Genomic DNA, 17,431 nt, shown 5'->3' with positions numbered 1-17,431 from the left:
ATGCAAACCTCCTGTAAAGCTGCTCTCTCTTTAGAAGCTCCACGAGCAAGCCAAAATAAAGTGTGTTGGTTGACAAGCAAGGCTTGAGGACTTAATCCTCGACTCTTCACATCACAAATGTTTATATGTATTAGGAACTTTTAAAGCAGCATAATTACCTTTGAGAGAATCAACATTCTTGTTCTTCCCTCCTTTCTTCCTAACACTACAGGACTTCAGGGGATCAAGGCTGCAGTAGAAAACCTTGGAGAGGGGCAATAAACCCTTGTGGCTTTGTTTTTCTTTAAGATAATACTCCTGGAGCTCTGTTTCATAGTGAAGACACAGCACTTCAATCCCTGAAGTCTTTAGGGGGTGGTTTCTAACTCAGGTTTGTCAAGCAGCCACATTGCTCCAGGGAGCTTTTCCACATTTTGAGGCAGGGCGACTCATTTGTCCAACAGGGTGTCTGTCCCCAAGCTACCACTTTGTTTTGGGAAGTGCCACCATCCAGCAGCAGTGGCCTTGGACAATAACCAGCTACTCCAGAGCTGTGGGTAAACATTCCTGAAATATTTAGGGAAAGCAGCACGATGCTGCCAGAAGTTTTTGTGCTAATTGGTGTGAGCACAGTGCTTACCTTTTCTAGATCTGTTTTGTTGGACATCCATGAAAAATTATCTCAGTCATCAGTTTCCTTATAAAACAAAGGAACTAAAATATATTGGGGAGTGTTAACTGAGGCTTTAGTAAGTTATCAAGGCACACAACATGCCACAATAAGCTGACTATCATTATGTTAAAGAGGGAGAATTCCCAACTTTTGGCCCTGCTACATGATGTCATAGTCTTCCTATGTGCCATCCTACACTGTTCACAGGTATCAGTGTAGGGGAGGAGCTTTCATAGGTTAATGCTGCCTTATCAAAGTCTACATGGACAAGGTTTGATGCCATAAAACTCTTCCCTCCTCTTCCTCCATTTGCTGGTGTTGGTTTAACTTCCCAGCTTGGATGGGATGGCCTGTGATAGTTCATTTGTGCAGTGGGATAGTTCAGCATCTTAATGAAAGCTCAAGGTCTTCAGGCACTCAGGCTTAGGAAACGATTTAAAAACATTGCTGCTGGATGCATGTGGAATGGGAAAATGGGTCAGCAGAGGAGGGTGGTTGTTTTTTAAGGGTTATTTATGGGCAAATCCTTTTGTGTCCCTCTTTGTTTTCCCTAGATTTCCTCAAGCAGACCACGTATGAAGTCAAGGCGTTCCTAGAAGCCATTCAGTTCTTCCGGCAGGAGAAAGGCCACTATGGGACGTGGGAAATGATAACTGGCAATGAAAAAGAGGTAAAAGAATATATTCCTGGGGGTTTTTTTTTGCCTTCGAATATGGCAGCTCTGAGCACAGTGAAGATTGTAAAGCCCCTTGGGAAAAAATGGCATTTTTAAAAAGAAAACTCAGTCGGTAGAAATACCTGAGATTTTAAGATACTTCTGACTCACATGTAAGTGATAATTCTTTTCTAATAAGAACTTCTGAAACAGAGTCTTGCATAGTAACAGTCACACTTAAACACCAAAAATGTGTGTACTTCAGTTCTGCAGAAATGGTCTGCGTCCATATTTGGACACCTGAGTGTGTGGCTTTGAAGCACTGACAGTATCTGAGGTAACTCCACCAATCCCTCTGGCATCGCTCCATGCCTCTTCTAGGGCAATTGAGATATTTGGGCCCTGATTTATAATTCTTTTTCCAAAGCACTGAGCACTCAGCAGCAACTGTTTACTTCAGTACCAGCTGCTGGGTGTTTTCCTTGATGAAATCAGGCTTCCCTTTGGGAGAGTGGAAAAAAACCCAAAGAGAGTGTTTTGTTTTAAGAAACCAGATTATTCTTTTAGGAGCAGCCTACCTCTGAAATGCTGAAAAGGGTGCAAACCAGAGAAAATTCTATAAACAGTGTCCTTTCCAGTGCCATCATGTCAGGGACTGACGTTTCATGCTAGCATCTGATAATAAATTCCTCACTACAAGTTGTTCCATCCTTCCTGTGGAGGGAGTGAGAGTTTTCTCTTCTCCCCTCCTCCCTCCAGTTATGGAGCTATTATAGTGCTAGTTTCATTTCATGTTTTATTTTTGCTTTTGCTTGCCAACAACTTACTCATAACCCATATACCTCCAGAGAGCTGTAATCAGAAGACATCCAGCCTAGTTCCACTATTATCTCCCTGGTAATAACTCATTCTGTAAGTGTAGTGTGTTCTCATGCCTGCTTGGACCAAACACGCTAATTATTTTAGGCAAATATCCAACCTAAGTGAGTGGTTTGGAACACAGCAGGCTGCAATTTGTTGCTGTAAAAATCCCTGCAGAATGCCAATAAATATATTTGCTGAATGTGAAGTGCTGCTGTGGCATAATCTGTAAGTACTTCAATAAATGAAGCTATGGCAATAGTGCATTGCCTACTGTAGGTATAGCAGAGGGATATCAGAGTCCACTGTGTGTTATATTTCTGTAGGAGCTATTCATGCTTTGTGTTGCACTGGCACACAGTCAGAGCCCGTCCTTTTGCTGTCTGAGTTCCTGCCATTCCCCTGTGCTGGTGCTGGTGCCTCAAACCCGCTCCAGCAGCTGTAAAACACGAGGTTCAGCGCCAGGAAGCTCTGACACGAGTGAGGGAGCAGTGACAGGATGAAAAGGGAACGCTGGGAGGGTGTCTCTGCACTCTGTATTGGCTCAGCCAGCAGCTGGGAGCATCAGGGCCGTGATCCTGAATGTGGCCCGTGCTGGGCTGTTGTTGAAGCAAGGAGAGCTGGGTTCAAATGTTCATCACTGAGCACAAACCCTGCTCAGGTTCCACTGGAGAGCCAGGAGGGCTGTGTACTCTCTCTGTGAGACTCCTCTGAAACCGGTGAGAAAGAATCACGGAATCACAGAATGGTTTGGGTTGGAAAGGGCCTTATAGCCCATCTCAACCCCTGCCTTCCACTAGCCCAAGTTGCTCCAAGCCCCGTCCAACCCGGCCTTGGACCCTTCCAGGGATGGGGCAGCCACAGCTTCTCTGGGCACATCCTTTACCCAGAGTAAGTGAGAAATGGACCCCACCTTCAGATGCATTCTGTTGGCCTTTTCCTGGGCTTGCTCTGTCTCTGTGATTTGTTCCATCCCAGATGTTGGACTGTGCATTTGCCTTTGCTGAACTTCGTGAGGTTTTTGTCCACCCATTTCTTCAGCCCATCGAGGTCCCTCTGAATAGCAGCCTTGCTTGCCAGCCCGTGGACTACTCCCCAAATTGGTATCATCTGTATTCCCAGTCTGGTGTCTTTCCTTTCTGACTGGAACCATCTGCCAGACCGGACTGCCAGTTAGATGCTGGGATCAGAGGGTGATGGGTCTCCTCTGCAACCACTGAATCCAAAGTGAAAATGTGCTTGAGGGATAAAAGTGCTCAGTGTCAGTTTAGAAAATCAAAGAACGGGGCAGTGATTCCTTTTCCTCAGTTTTCCTACGTTCCATCATGAACTCTTGGTGTGTAGAAGTCCCTTGGACTCTTTTCTTCCTCCTGCCTTTCTGCTGTGGTGCACCTTTGTCACCAATACCTTCTTAGGTTATAGATTTCATATGGGTTTTGTTCAAAAATCTGGAGGTGTTGGGAGGAGATTTGAATGTATATGAATTCTACAGGGTGAAAGTTTGACTGGTTTTAGACCAGTATAGTTGTCTTTTAATGACAAAAGAAGTTGCTTGGAAAATCTTTCACAAACTCCAAGAGCTATTTATTTCATCCCTTTTGCCTCAGGATTAGGTTGGAACTAATGAATCTTTTGGATCACGTTACACATTTTTTGAAAACAAAAGTTAATTAAAAAAATCATGTAGAGTAGAATAATTTGATTCACAGATTACCCACATTACTGGGTTCCACTTCTGTCCTCTATCCTGTTTTTCTTGTGATCTCCTGCTTTTCTTGTTTAAGCTGTGCAGTTGGTGCTCACCCAGAAAAGTGCTGGAGATTCAAATTGGTTCAGTCATATCTTCCTTTTTTTGGCCAGTGATCTTCCTGTCAGAAATATTCTTTGATGACTCCTCAGCACAATTTCTCTCCCATGATATCTCCTCTGGGAGGGTGGGAGCATCCCAGGGCGAGGTCAGTTTGGGGGAGCAGTAGTCAGCAAACCAGCTTTTCAGTGGTTTTGATCAGATTTCTCCCTTGAAATGAATCATTTTAGCTCCATTGATTTGCACATGGCAATTCCATAATAGCAGGCTGTGAACTCCAGCAGGCATCCTGGTTCATCTGCTGTCAGTCCTTGCCTGGTACCTTCAAGTCTTACAGTGAAAATTGCTTTGGATGAAATGCATGGAGCTCCCCTCAGGCTTTCCTAGTGTTTTAAATCCAGTCCTCCTGGTAGCCTGGGCCAGCTCAGCCCCTGGATATTTGAGGTTGCCTCTGCACATCACTGTGATGCAGGTGCTCAGTTTTCCGGTGGAGAGCAGTGTGTGAACACGTCATTCTGACCTTACAGATCCTGAGCAACCTTGTGATGGAGGAACTCCTGCCTAACCTTCAGACTATGATCCTGCCTAAAATGAAGGGGAAGAGGAATGATAGGAAGCGGGCCTGGTTTGGTGTAAGTACTGAGACTTGCAGAGTAGCTGTTTCTCAAAGCAACTCCCTGTGGGTGCTGATTCTGATCTCTGCTTCTTAATTTAATTTGGGTTTAGATCGTAGAAGAAACTTATGGCTTAGTCCAGCAGCAAGTGGCAGAAGGATTAAGTACCTTGAAAGAAGAATGCAGAGACTTTGCAAAAACTCTTGAAGGAACCATTCGTTCAGACATGGATCAGATTCTGAACTCCAAGAACTTCTTAGCTGGAAAAATCAAAGGTCAGTGGAGGAACAGCTGTGCTTTGGAGCAATTTTTTAAAGTTTCCCATTGTGTTGAATGACCAGATGTCATTGTTTTGAAATCCTCGTGTGTTTTGAAAGATCCAGCTGGAGACACCAATTTTCAGCCAACAAATGCTTTGAGCCTGCGCTGCCTCTGCTGGGAGCTGACACCTGTGGCTGCTGTGTCTGTGAAAACACCACGTCCTGTCAGGCTGGAGCTGACAGGTTTTGAGTAGCCTGATCAGAGCTGTTCATTCTGCTTTCATTTTGACTTGCACAGCCTTAGGTAGTGAAGATACAGGTCACATGAGCATAATTAAAAGAGGAGTGGTTTTGACCTGATTTCTAGGAATGCACCACAAAGCCAGGTTCTGGTTATGTGACAAATTCATAGGCTACCAAAGAGCTCTTAAACCCAAGGGCTTCCTAGGTGGTTTTAAACTAATGTCAGGTAATCATAATTTTGCTGTGAATATACAAGTGAGTTTACAAAGCAGAGAAAACATTATTGGTGTTGCTTAAGCTGGCAAATAAATAAATAAATTCCTGGTAATTGATACCTAGAGCTGCCCTTTCCCCTGCTCTCAGAGTGCCCCCAGCAGCTGCTGTTTAGGTGAGGCATGAGAAGAGAGGTTTCTTTGTCACTCATAAAACTGTGAGCTCTCCTTTCATCACCCGCAGCATCTTTGTGGGGGTGTAACTCCAGGAAAAGCTACGGAACCATAGAATTCCTTGTGAAGTAGATCAGTTCCCATTACTTCGTCGCTGTATCTCTAAATGCAACCCTTATGCTGTGTGACCCTCCAGCCACTGTCTCTGAGCCTGCCCAGAAGTGCTGCACAGAGAACATCCAGCCGTTCCTCGCCTCCATACTCGAGGAGCTCATGGGCCCCGTCAGTTCGGGATTCACGGAAGTCCGCTCGCTTTTTGAGAAAGAAGTTAATGACATCATCCAGGACTTCCAGAAGACCAATGACATGACAAAGCTAAAGGAGGTAAGACAAAATATGTTTGGAGCCTTTATATTAGAGCTAGGACCTCCTGGTTAGAACTTGGCTGAGAGCAGTATTTGCTTTCCCGGGTGGAAGTAAGTTAATGCTTGGGTTTGTCATTTAGAAAGTCAAGTGGTATTTGTGCAACTAGAAGGTAGATTCCAGAATTTGGTTTAAGGCCAAATTGTTACATTCTCTGTTAAAAATTCACCTCTGGTTGCTTTCCCTGGAAACCTGTTCTTCCTGCACTGGAATGCAGAACGTGGATCAGCTTATGAACCTGCCCTTCAACTCCGTGAAGATGGAGCCCTGCTATGTGAAGGTGAACCTCCTCCAGGAGCTCCTGCAGGACCTCAAGAGTCGCTTCAAGGTCTATCACATTGATTTTGTGATTCAGAGGACACAGAACTTCATGCAAGAGGTACTGTAAGATCCAGCTTTTCCTCCCGGGAGAACAGGTTAGGATCGTCCTGCTAATCTGCTTGGAAGTGATCTTGATAAAAGCTGTGCTCGAGTCCCAGAGACTCTCTCAGTCAAAGCAGAGAGAACAAAACCTGAGGAGATCACCTGGGTGCTGCTTGGGGTTTGTATTTGGGAGGTTGTGTGTCTGTGAGTCGTTCAGCAAGGCACAAAAATTTTGGATGGATAATCTCTTCTCCGAACCTTCATGGTCTGAATTCCCAGTGTCTCAGCACCCAGCGAAGTTGTGCTTGTAACCAATGGGGTGGCTAAAATCTACCTGATTCCCATTCCCAGGAGGGAAGGATTTTTCAGGAAGTGCCTTAAATATATTTTACCAAAATGGAATGTCTCCTTTTTGGTAGTTTATTTTCTCATTTATATTAAAAAAAGTCATTTTAATGTTAGAAACTGGTAATTACTTGGAGACAGATGATGTCTAAGGATGTAGGTGCTTTATCCAGCTTCAGTTTTCAGGGGATTGGGGGAAGTGCTGACATCATTTCAGGTGAAAAATGAACTCCACCTCTTTGTCCCCTCTTGTGTGTTTTGGTATAGGCTGGAATTAGGCCTGGCTTTCATTCCTTCTGGATGCCTGGCCAGAAGTCTCTTAGGAGCTGGCCAGCAGACTTATTTCACTTGCCAGATCACAAGGCACACTTGCCCTTGTAGCTCTAAATTGAATCCTGTGATTTTAATCCGTGGTTGGGAAACTAAATAATGTAGTCAGGAATCTTGTGAAGTGGAGCTGGTCCAGATCTATGGAGTGGGAGTTATGAATATGGAAAACGAGTGCAGGGACAGGGTTTTCCTAAAAGCAGCGTTTCTATGTACAGCCATGACCAGCAGCCAAAGAATTATTCAAAAATCAAATTCTGATCTCATGTCTGGGTCTTTCAGGGAGACCATTCAAAAAAGCTGCCAAATAAAGTGTCTTTCACTAAGTGAAGACCATGAGTCAAGAGAAAGAATTAGACAGAAAATAAATCCCATAAAACCAAGCAGTGTTTTTTTTTTTCCTAAACAGTGTATGAGTCAAAATAACAAGAAATGAGTTCAATTATAGCACGAGTTGTTCTAAAAATGCTGTTATTGCATCTCTCTCTTTTTAAAAGTCTGGTGTTTTCCTCATAAAAATAGTGAGTAGTTTCCCTTTGTGTCCATGGACAGTTCTTTTATTGATGAGTAAAATCAGACATGTCTGTGTTCGTGTTGTCTTAATTAAAAGGAGCATTTGGCTTAGCCCTGACTCGGGCAGAGGTGGAGCAGCATTCCTTGCCTTGGGAACTTGGCATCCTCTAGTGGCCAGTTCTAGGAAATTTGGGAGCACAGTGGTCAACTGGCATGAATGGACAGCCCCGTGGGCATCTCCAATCAGAACATATTAAAATTTGAACGGAAACAGCTAAAAAAAGGCAAAACCTCATTAAATAGACACGATTAACACCTGCGGGACTGTTTGTCTGAAAGATATTTTCAGAGCAGGGGTTTAATGTTTTTAATGAATCTTTGGATAACCTGAAAATATGGTAAATACCAGCTCAACATAATTCTGTGAGAAATTATTGCACTCTGTGATTTTTGCTGATTATTATTGGTATTATAAGGGTAGCTAATTATTAATTACCTTAAAAATATCTGCCGTATTATTATTATTTATTAATGATTAATGGTAGAAGTCAATGGGAGTCTTCTTATTAGGGATAGTAAGTTTTGTCTGTGGTCTTTATATATAGATAATCAATTCTACTTTTTGGTTTTGTCACCATCACTTTGGGTGGTGACATGAGATCAAATCTATGCAAGAAAGCTGTGACAGCATGACAGTGATACCAAGGCTTAATTTTCTTTATTTATTGCAGCATTTTCAGTGCATGTTGCCCTTCAGAGAACTGAAATGCAGCAGAAAATTTTTGGACAATATAAATTAATCCACTCTGAGTATGTTTGCTGATAGAACTGTTCAGTTACATGAGCAGACTTGTAGTATTGACCTGCTGTAAACTCCAGATAGACATTGAGAGAGTTACATTTTTGTATTCTCTTGCATTAGATAATCTTCTTTTTGGTTTCCCATTCCAAAACTGAGTGTTGCAATCTAAACGAGGCTCTTCTACCCCTTCCACAGTCATCTAAAGTACCTGAAATATTTATCCATCTTAGGCCCTTTATTCTTTCTCTGTTTCACCTTTTCCAAAACACAAATTAACAGTTACATTTATCATGTTTGCATGAATTTTATGTTACCGGTCTTATTAACAGATCTTTTAAATGGTTCTTTTCAGCTGATGGAAAATGCAGTTTATACTTTTGAGCAGCTCTTCTCTCCAAGTCACCAGGCAGACTCGGCCAAAGTGGCAACAACCATTGAAAAAGTCAAGCTGAGGGTGCTGAAGGTAAACTTTGTGTAGCACTTCTGGACAGGAAGTCCTTGGGTTCTGCCTTTTTAGGAAAAGGGAATATATTTTATATGAATTTATCTCTGTATTTGAAAGGAGATATCTCCTACCAACCAGCTGGAAATACTAATTCAGTGGCACGTAGCAAACTGCTCCTTTGAGGGGTAAAACCTGGTTCTGGGCAGACCATTTTAAAAGTACTTGCATGTGCAGTCCCTTTAATTGCAATTAAATCAGATTATGATGATGCCGTGAATCTGGATATAAAAGTTTTAATTAACTGTATAATTAGCCTGCCCCTAGAATTTGTTCCTCTCGGAAGAGGCAGTGCTGAAATACCTGGGGAGGGCAATCAGGGGCTGTTTCTAGCCTAAGTATAAAAAAACAAGAATGGAAAGAGATGCCAGAAATCTAGATTTTAGAGTGGTTTTGCAAAAGCTGGAATAACCTGCATGGCAGTTCAAAGCCCTGAGTGCACCTCTGATGCACCAGTGACAGGATAACAAGAACCAGTTCCTCGCGTGAGTGATTAGTAACCCCGAGCACGTCCGGGCTTGTTTCTGTTCTGTGTTCTGACAGCAATATGACTATGACAGCAGCACCATCAGGAAGAAGATATTCCAAGAAGCACTGGTACAGATTACCCTGCCCACAATGCAGAAGAGCCTGGCTTCAACATGCAAACCAGTAGGTTTCTGGGATTAAAAATACCCAACCCCGATAATAAAAGGCGGGGAAGGAATAATGCCTTGTCAGCAAGTCCTTAACACTGTAGCTGTTCTCTCCCAGAGGGCTGTGCAGGTCAGCTGCCTGCTTGGCCAAACAGGCTTAGATTTTCCAGTTCATGGTTTGGGTGGGTGTGGGGCATAAGGAAGATTTCAGGAAACAGGGAAACAGTAGGTACAGCTTGCTTGCTCAAAGGTAGTGGCAGTCCTTTGCCCATCCCTGGTTCCTTTCTTCTCTAGAGATCTGAAGTCCCCCAGATGGGACTCCTCTGGGCAGTTGGGATGTAGGTGATGAGCTGGTCCTTGTGTTCATTCCTCTTCAGCAGCACCCCAAGGCACAGCTGGGAACATGCACAGCCTCTGCCAGCGACCTCCTTCAGCACCCAAGGCCTCCTGGGGCAGCAGGAGCGGCAGGAGCCAGGCCATGCCCTTGCTGTCAGTGCTTTTAAATGGAAGCATTGAGTCAACAAACAAGAAATTATCCCACAGAGATGATCTCTGTTGCCCTGAATCATACAGGCCATGTTAGCAGTCAGCAGATGTGGCTGTCAGAGTTTTGTTGAGATGGTAGATGTTATCAGCGTGGCAGCATCAGGGGCCTGTTGGAATGCTGTTCACCTTGGCTCAGAATAAACAGTCTGAACCCTCTGGAAGCCTGTGGGTGACCTCCTGCATTGTCACTGTACCTGCCTAAGCCATCCCAGCCTCCCTGCCCTTCTGTTTCCATTGATGTCCATCCATTCCTGGATGCTGGGAGCTCTCACCAATGGTGTGCTGCTCTTGTTTCTGCTCTCCAGCTTGTTTCAGTTTCCAAGCCAAGTTTAAAAACAAATGTTGTGCCAAGTTATGCTTACGGGTCTTTAAACTATGGAATACTAAAACTTGAAACTTCCAAGAATATATTTTAAACCAATCTTTTCTTTATGTCTCTCTACTTTCCGTAGTATCCCCAAAGTAATAGTTTCTTGTAGAGTGTCAGCAGTGCCTTTGTGACAGGGTGTCTACACACAGGAACAAGCATTTCATCACCTGCAATATCTGTGGAGACAGCTCATGTCTCTGTCCTACAGGACAGAGGGAGCTGTGGTGGTGCAAACTTCCCACAAGCCCTGTCTGTTTGATTTCCCACAAGCCTTTTGTGTTTGTGCCTCTGCAGAAATGAGCAGCCAGCTCTGGAAGCAAAAGTGCAGCACAGTTGACAGGCACAGCCAAGTTCTGACCTTTCCCTTGAAAATCTCCGGGAGTTTTTATTTAGGTGCCTCTTCTGGAAGGTCACCTAATTTACTTTTTATAGACCACCAAGCAGCTGCTTAATAACAATGATTCACTTATTGTCTAGACAGCCTTTGTATATAAATCACTGAGTAAAAGTGTTACACACCTATTAGAAAAACAACCCCAAACCCTGTATCTCCCATGCACCATGGATTTGCCTCCTTGGACAAACAAGTTAGTGAGGCATTTCCTCCCCAGCTGTTTATTTCAGGTGGCAGTGATCTGTAGTGCTTTTAATGTGGTTATACTGCAGGAATACTGTTTGATTAGCACATAATAGATTGAGGACATAGGTAGTTTTTTAGTCATAGCTCACATGGAGCATTGCAAGACCTGCTGGATGGATCTCCAAGGTGTTCGGTTGCTGTAGGACTCTGAGAATCCCTGGGTTTTCTATATCTGTTCTTTTCTTTTCCACCTGCACAGGAGCTGCAGAAATATGAGCAGTACATTTTTGCTGATTACACGAGTGTGATCCAAGTAGAGAATGTGTATGAAGACATTTTATATCAGACACTGCTTGAAGAGGCCCTGAAAGGTGAGAACAGTGTTGAGGTGACAGTAATGACATTGCAGCCCATGAGCTCTTCCTTCAGAGCTTCCCAGAGTCCTCCCCTGGTAGACCCAGGCCTCACTTTCCCCAAGACACACCACAGGGTGTTTTTATTTAGCTCACTAAATATGTGTGGAAAGCCCTAAAATCTGAGTTATGGGGCAACTTTACTAAACCTGGGAAACTCGAAGTGATAGCTTGGCACAAGCCTTTCTCTAACAAAATGTGATTATGCCAACTTCATTTGATCTCGATTCCCTGGGCCAAATGGGGAAATGATGCCCTTATTTGCAAAGACTTGGTGATGACTAAATGGCAAGACTTTGCCATATGCAAGACTAAGACAATTACAAAGATTAACGGCAACAAAACTTAATTTCCCCAAATGAAATGAGCTGCTGGCTGCAGTTTGCAGTACCTCACTGATGCCAGTGCAGTACCCTCTGCTTTTGTGTCAGAAAACTAAGCTACTCTTAATAAATATTATATATAGAAATATAAATACTTACAAAATACTTGTATCTCTCTGGAGCTGCCTTCTGCCTATACCCTGTATAAAAGACAAGCAGATGTATTGCACAGTAGGTTTTCATAGATCCTTGTTATCACTCCTGGTCAAAAATATCAGTATAATAATTAATGTAACAAGGGCACTTTTATTCACATATTCAGTGTAACTGCTTCTGCATTGAAGCATTACCTTTGTACATTGTGGATCCTCTGGTAGTTTTCTGTTTCAGAAATGCTTAGGTCTACATTGAAGTGCCATTAATGAACACAGATAAGATCACCACCCCCAGAAAAGAAGTTGAAAATTAAAATTACTGTTGTCTGTAATATCAAAATGGACAACATAAACTCAGGAAAACACTGTACCTTCTTCCATGTCCCTCTGTGACTCTTTCCAAAACAGTCTGTCCTTCTGTTTTATTTAGTGATAAAAGAAGCTGCCATTCTGAAAAAGCACAACCTCTTTGAAGATAACCTGAATTTGCCCTGCGAGAGCGTGTCCAGCCTGGCGGAGCTGAAGACCCCTTCGGGCTCGGCACAGACCACCCCCGCCAAGAAACCTTCGGCCGCCCGAGCCGAGGTGTCGGACACAGAGAGCCAGGGGGACGAAACGCTCGTTGTGACGGGAAAAATCGCCTGGGAGAAGGATGCTGAGGAAGGAAAGTCACCAGACAAAGAGGCCTCTGGTAATGCAGCTGGTGATCACAGCAAAAGTGAAGCAGTGGTTGTTACAGACATCGGTGAGAAACGGGAGTCCCCTCCAGCTGCCCACACAAAACGGGGAGTTGCAGAGGGGAAAAGCGCTGTGGAGAATGAACCAGAGTGTGTGATGAATGCTGAGAGAGAACTGCAGACGCCACAAGAAGCTGTGGAGGAAAAAGTAGCTTCTGGGACTGACACTGCAGTGAAAAATATTGGCTCCAGCCCTAAAAAAGAACCTAAGGCACCTGAAGGAGCAGCGGAGGAAAAGGCAACTTCAGAGAGTCGAATAGCAACGCATGCTGCATTTGTCAGTGCCACTGAAAAAGAAAGCAAAGCACAGGAAGAAGTTTCTGAGATAAAGCTGACTTCCCCACATGAGAGTGTAACAGAAGCAGAGGTTTCAGGGAATGCTGAAAAGAAAAGCGAGGTAGAAAAAGAAATGATGGGAAAATTATCTCAGCGTGAAAATGCAGTAGGAACAGGGTTTGAAGAGGATGGTAAAAAAGAAAGCAGGGAGCAAGGAGCGAGTGCAGAGAAAAGAGTTGTTTCCCAGAGTGGAAGCACAGGGAAAGGAGAGTTTGGGGATAGTCCTGGAAAAGAAAGCAGGTTGGACAAGAAGAGTTGTAAATCCCCTGATGATGTGAATGAGATAAGGAGTTTGCTGATGGTGGCGGTTGAGATACCAGCAGATGCTCCAGAGGAGAACGTAAAGGAGATCTGTGAGGGGGAGATAATAAAGTTGCAAGAGGACAATGGAGGGAACAGTGAATTGAGCAAAGTGGCTGTGGCAGAAATTCAGGTGAGCCAGACGATGAGGAGCGAAGATGCAGCAGAATGTGTGGAACTCAAAGAGGAGAGACCATCCTCATGTTTGGGGACAGATAGTACGAGTTTAGGGAGCGTGTCCAGGGGCGCACAAGCAGAGTGGCTGGTGGAAAGCTCGGACCCGCCTCAGGAGGCAAAGGCAGAGGTGGAGATGAAGCAAAGCGTGTGGTACACGGGTGTGGGAAGCTGTGGAAGTGAGAGGTTGCAGCCAGAGGAACACACAGGAAATGTGTCGGAAGACAGAAGGTTGGCTGGGCAGGAAGGAGGAGCAGGGAATAGCCACACCATCCCGGTGGAGGTGGGGCCACAGAGCTCCTCTCAGAGGGCTGCTGAACATGCAGACTCCACACAAGTGCCTATTTTGGATACAGAGAACCCAGGAACAGCCCTGCTGGAGGCAGTCTCTTTGGTGCCACAGCAGCACGAGGTTAACGCTGCGTTAAAGGTCACAGGAGATAAAGAGGCTGGTGGGGGCGAGGGGGAGCCAGGAGATGAATCATCTTCACACACGGAAATCAAAAGCACAGAAGTAAAAGATATTCTCACAGAAGAAAACAGAGAAGATACTTGTGTACAGCAAAACTCGGAAGAGTAGGAAGTGTTTTTCAGCCCGGCCCTGCAGGATTTATTTACTCCAGTAGTCCTTGTGTAATTGTGAATACTCCTTTGGGTTGGGGCGAGAGGAAATGGGCTTTGTTGTGGGATTGCCAGCTCTTCCAGGTTTCCCACAGATCTCTTCCTGAGTGATAGGTGATGGGCTTCTTTTTGGTTTAAAACCAGGTTACTGCTGAGAAACCTCATCTTTCACTTAAAATTTGCTCCCTTTTATGGTTAGAGAAAAAGTCTGAAAATGTGACCACTGAATGCTTCAAAAGCAAATCACTCCCAACTATTATCAATTTATTTTAACAACTTCACTGTTCGTAGTGTTGCTCATGATTTTTCAGTGCATGGATTTGACAAGTACTGCTCTGATCCTGGTGGTTGGTACATAGATACTCGAAGGTGCTTTTAGTATTTGCATGCAGTGTACAGGAAATAAATCAATCTTTTAGTAGTTAAACAGAACCCAGTGGTTAATTTAGTAGGTTGCTCAAAAACCACACTCTAAGCAAACTCTGCAAACTGATTACTTAATTATTTTCAAGTTTGGGTAGATGTTAAAGACAAGCAAATGTTCTGATTTTTTAATTTTTTTTCTCTTTTTGCTATATTTAAAATGGGGAAAGTATGGGAGCAGGTTTCTCAGTCCCACTGTGCACTTCTGGGTTATTTAGCCTTCCAGAGCACTTTACAGCTATTTTATTTTGTTTTATTTTATGGAAGGGAGAGATGAGAATGTTTACAATAACTATAACCATTAGCAGCATCTCTCTGGTTTCATTCCCACCATAAAATAGATTCACTTACAGCTATCTAATACAGAACACTGAGTCCTGCCATGCCCATTCCTACTGAGTTACCCAGTTCTGTAGGCATTTTTAGGTGTGGAAATCACATAGTTAAGTTGCAATAATTGTGAAATATCATAATCATTGCATATAATTTCTAATAGAGATGTTAACTGAAGTGAAAAGCAGCCAAAGGTTACTACATGTGCTTAGATTTTGGAGAGCAGAATAACATTAAAAAAGCAGTTATTAAAATGAGACAATTGTTTTCATACATATCAAACCATGATCTAGGCATGGATTTGCTTATATGTGTTATTTGCATTTAAGTTTATGGACTGTGCACAGAAAAGCTTGGAAATGAAACCCAGTATTTTAATAAATTGGGCTTTAGAGTGCAAGACCTCACTTAAGAGCTCAGTTTAAGGCACCTTAAAATTTTGGCCCCGTGTTTCAGACTGTTTCTGAATATCATACAGTACAGGACAGCAAAGATTAATGATAAATACAGTAAAGGACTGCAGCATTTATGCCCATAAAGACATGAGAAGAAATAACAAAGTCCCGGGAGCATAATACGTGTTGGCATTTAACTTCAACAAACTGCAAAGCCTTTTAATGCTATCAAAATATTCTTTAATACTAACAGAATTGACACTAGAGGAACAGGCAAACATTACTGTGTCAGAAAGGAACACTGTTGAGTAACTAGACTAACTGCTCTGTCACTATTGTAAAATAAATGCAATTCTTATTTATTCCAGAAGCCATACTGTGGTATGGAAACATGAAGGTCACAGATGTTTTCTTTGCAGAAGGATTTTGACTTGTTTCCTCCCTATATTTCATGCAAAAATACTAATTTGTAAGCACACAAACCACTGCCAGCCAATTTTTTTTTAACAAATCATTACTTACTTCACTGTCAGCTGGTTTGTTTTTACAAATCATTAACTATTTTTAATTGGTACTGAGTGCTAAGCGACTTCAAATTTATACCATGTGCTATACAGTTAAGCAGGAGCAGCCTCTTTTAGCTAAAATCAGGGGACACGATGGGTTTTTAATGCTCTTTTTGTGAAAAAGACAAGTAACATGATGGTAAAAAAGACTGCAGTGTCCTGTAAAAGGAAACTAATTCATTCTAATATGAATTAGATACATCCGTACAGAGAGTATTCAGAATAAATATTCCCATCATGATAATTTTTGAGTTATTTCTGTGGCAGGCTTAGATCTGGGCAGTATTTTCCTGTAACATGAATTGAGTTGCTGAAAGCAGGTGCTCGGAGGTTTTTCACAAGTAGGACAGGAAAGGACAGGGAAGATTTAGCCCGCACATTGCCTGGTTCTGCGATTTAAACTGGAGTTCCTCATGGCTAGGGGACTGTTTTTTTCCCTTTTTGGACATTTTCTGTCCATTTGCAAATGGATAAAGTAGCATTTTCTTGTCTTTACCAGAGGCAACAGCCATTTCAAGCTCAGAAATCTGCAAGGTTGCCTCGGACCGCTGATCAAAAATGATAATAACCCACCCATTCCGCCAGTTTTTGTAGCTTTCTTGAAATTTCCTACACATACCTGGAATGATTTTTTTCACTTGCACACTGGGAGCAGTAAAAAATCGCCTGCCAGGGCAGGATGGGTGAGGGCACCCCGAGGGGAGCGGGCTGAGGGCTGGGATTTCCTGGGCTTTCCACTGGTAACGGCCAGGACAGGAAACACGTTTGGATTTCGCTTGGAACTTTGTAAAAACGCTTGTCATGGAAATAAAGACGCTCTTCCCTTCCGTTGCTGGGAGGCTGGTTTTGTGAGTGTGTGATAGTTTCGGGGGGATTATTTAACAAATATACCTCAGGCGGCTGTCGGGGGGTGAGGGAGGCGTGTCCTTCCAGAACCCGAGGGCAGCTGCGAGCAAGGTGGAGAGGGACTTTTTATAAGGGCAGGACGAGGGGGAATGGCTTCGAACAGGTTTTAGTTGAATACTGGGAAGAAATTCTTCCCTGTGAGGGTGGTGAGGGGCCGGGACGGATTTCCCAGAGAAACTGTAGCTGCCCCATCGCTGGAAGTGTCCAAGGCCAGGCTGGAGCACCCCGGGACAGCGGGAGGTGTCCCTGCCCGTGCAGGAGGGTGGGACTGGATGGGCTTTAAGGTCCTCCCACCCAAACCATTTTGGAATTCTATGATGATACAATTCTATGTCTCTTCTCCCTTGTTCTTTATTGTGATTCAGTGATTCCATCACACACAGACGTGTTTGTTTGTAAGCTGAGATATCACCCGGTGTTGTAAATGCTTGTTATTTGTTATCAGATTTGGCTTCTGAAGCTGGGAATTGCTATTTGGAGTTTCAGCTTCATATTTTATATTAATTTGGCATCTTTAATAATCGTCTAATCGGCTGTGATTGTGCTCTGCACATAACGGTTAATGTGTACAAAATGTTTGAAACGCTGGCGTTGTGGAAGCGTTGGGAGCCTCTCATTTTTAGCCGCGGCAGGCATGTACGAAGGGTGGAATAAGACGGGCTTTACGGTCCCTTTGAACCCGAGCCATTCCCCGACTCCCCCGCACACTCCGCGCCCGGAGCCGCCCCTGAGGGAGAGCGGGGGGGAGGGCGGGGCGTGAGGGGACGCGGTGCGCGCCGGGAGCTGTGGTCCGGGGCGGGGCGCGGTGCACGCCGGGAGTTGTAGTCCGCCCCTCCCTTTGTCCACGTCGCCCGTCTCGTCACGT

General features: G+C 43.9%; 1 protein-coding gene and 1 long non-coding RNA gene across 4 annotated transcripts in view; one reads left to right on the top strand and one right to left on the bottom strand.

The window, feature by feature from the left end:
* The window catches only part of NIBAN1 (niban apoptosis regulator 1), an 81,558-nt gene extending 65,053 nt beyond the window's left edge, over nt 1–16,505 (top strand). For all 3 annotated transcript variants that reach the window (XM_027723429.2, XM_039380103.1, XM_027723430.2), the window contains 9 exons: nt 1,207–1,322; nt 4,503–4,607; nt 4,702–4,864; nt 5,675–5,862; nt 6,119–6,280; nt 8,604–8,714; nt 9,297–9,404; nt 11,144–11,255; nt 12,206–16,505. In XM_027723429.2, coding sequence (XP_027579230.2) covers nt 1,207–1,322; nt 4,503–4,607; nt 4,702–4,864; nt 5,675–5,862; nt 6,119–6,280; nt 8,604–8,714; nt 9,297–9,404; nt 11,144–11,255; nt 12,206–13,902 — 2,762 coding nt within the window. In that variant the 3' untranslated portion in view covers nt 13,903–16,505. The remainder of the gene's footprint in view (nt 1–1,206; nt 1,323–4,502; nt 4,608–4,701; nt 4,865–5,674; nt 5,863–6,118; nt 6,281–8,603; nt 8,715–9,296; nt 9,405–11,143; nt 11,256–12,205) is intronic.
* LOC113989145 lies at nt 8,149–16,630 on the bottom strand. Its single transcript, XR_005563069.1, has 3 exons — nt 16,280–16,630; nt 11,780–11,820; nt 8,149–11,248 (listed from the first exon to the last, which is right to left on the bottom strand). It is a non-coding gene; the product is annotated as an uncharacterized LOC113989145 (long non-coding RNA).
* Between the last annotated feature and the right edge of the window lie 801 nt (nt 16,631–17,431).

The sequence above is a fragment of the Pipra filicauda genome, unplaced genomic scaffold (genome assembly GCF_003945595.2).
Source record: "Pipra filicauda isolate LSUMZ 115617 unplaced genomic scaffold, ASM394559v2 scaffold185_size1782982_pilon, whole genome shotgun sequence".
In the NCBI taxonomy this organism is placed as follows: Eukaryota; Metazoa; Chordata; class Aves; order Passeriformes; family Pipridae; genus Pipra; species Pipra filicauda.
Note: the sequence above shows the minus strand (reverse complement) of the source record. Positions and strands in the feature narration are given on the sequence as shown.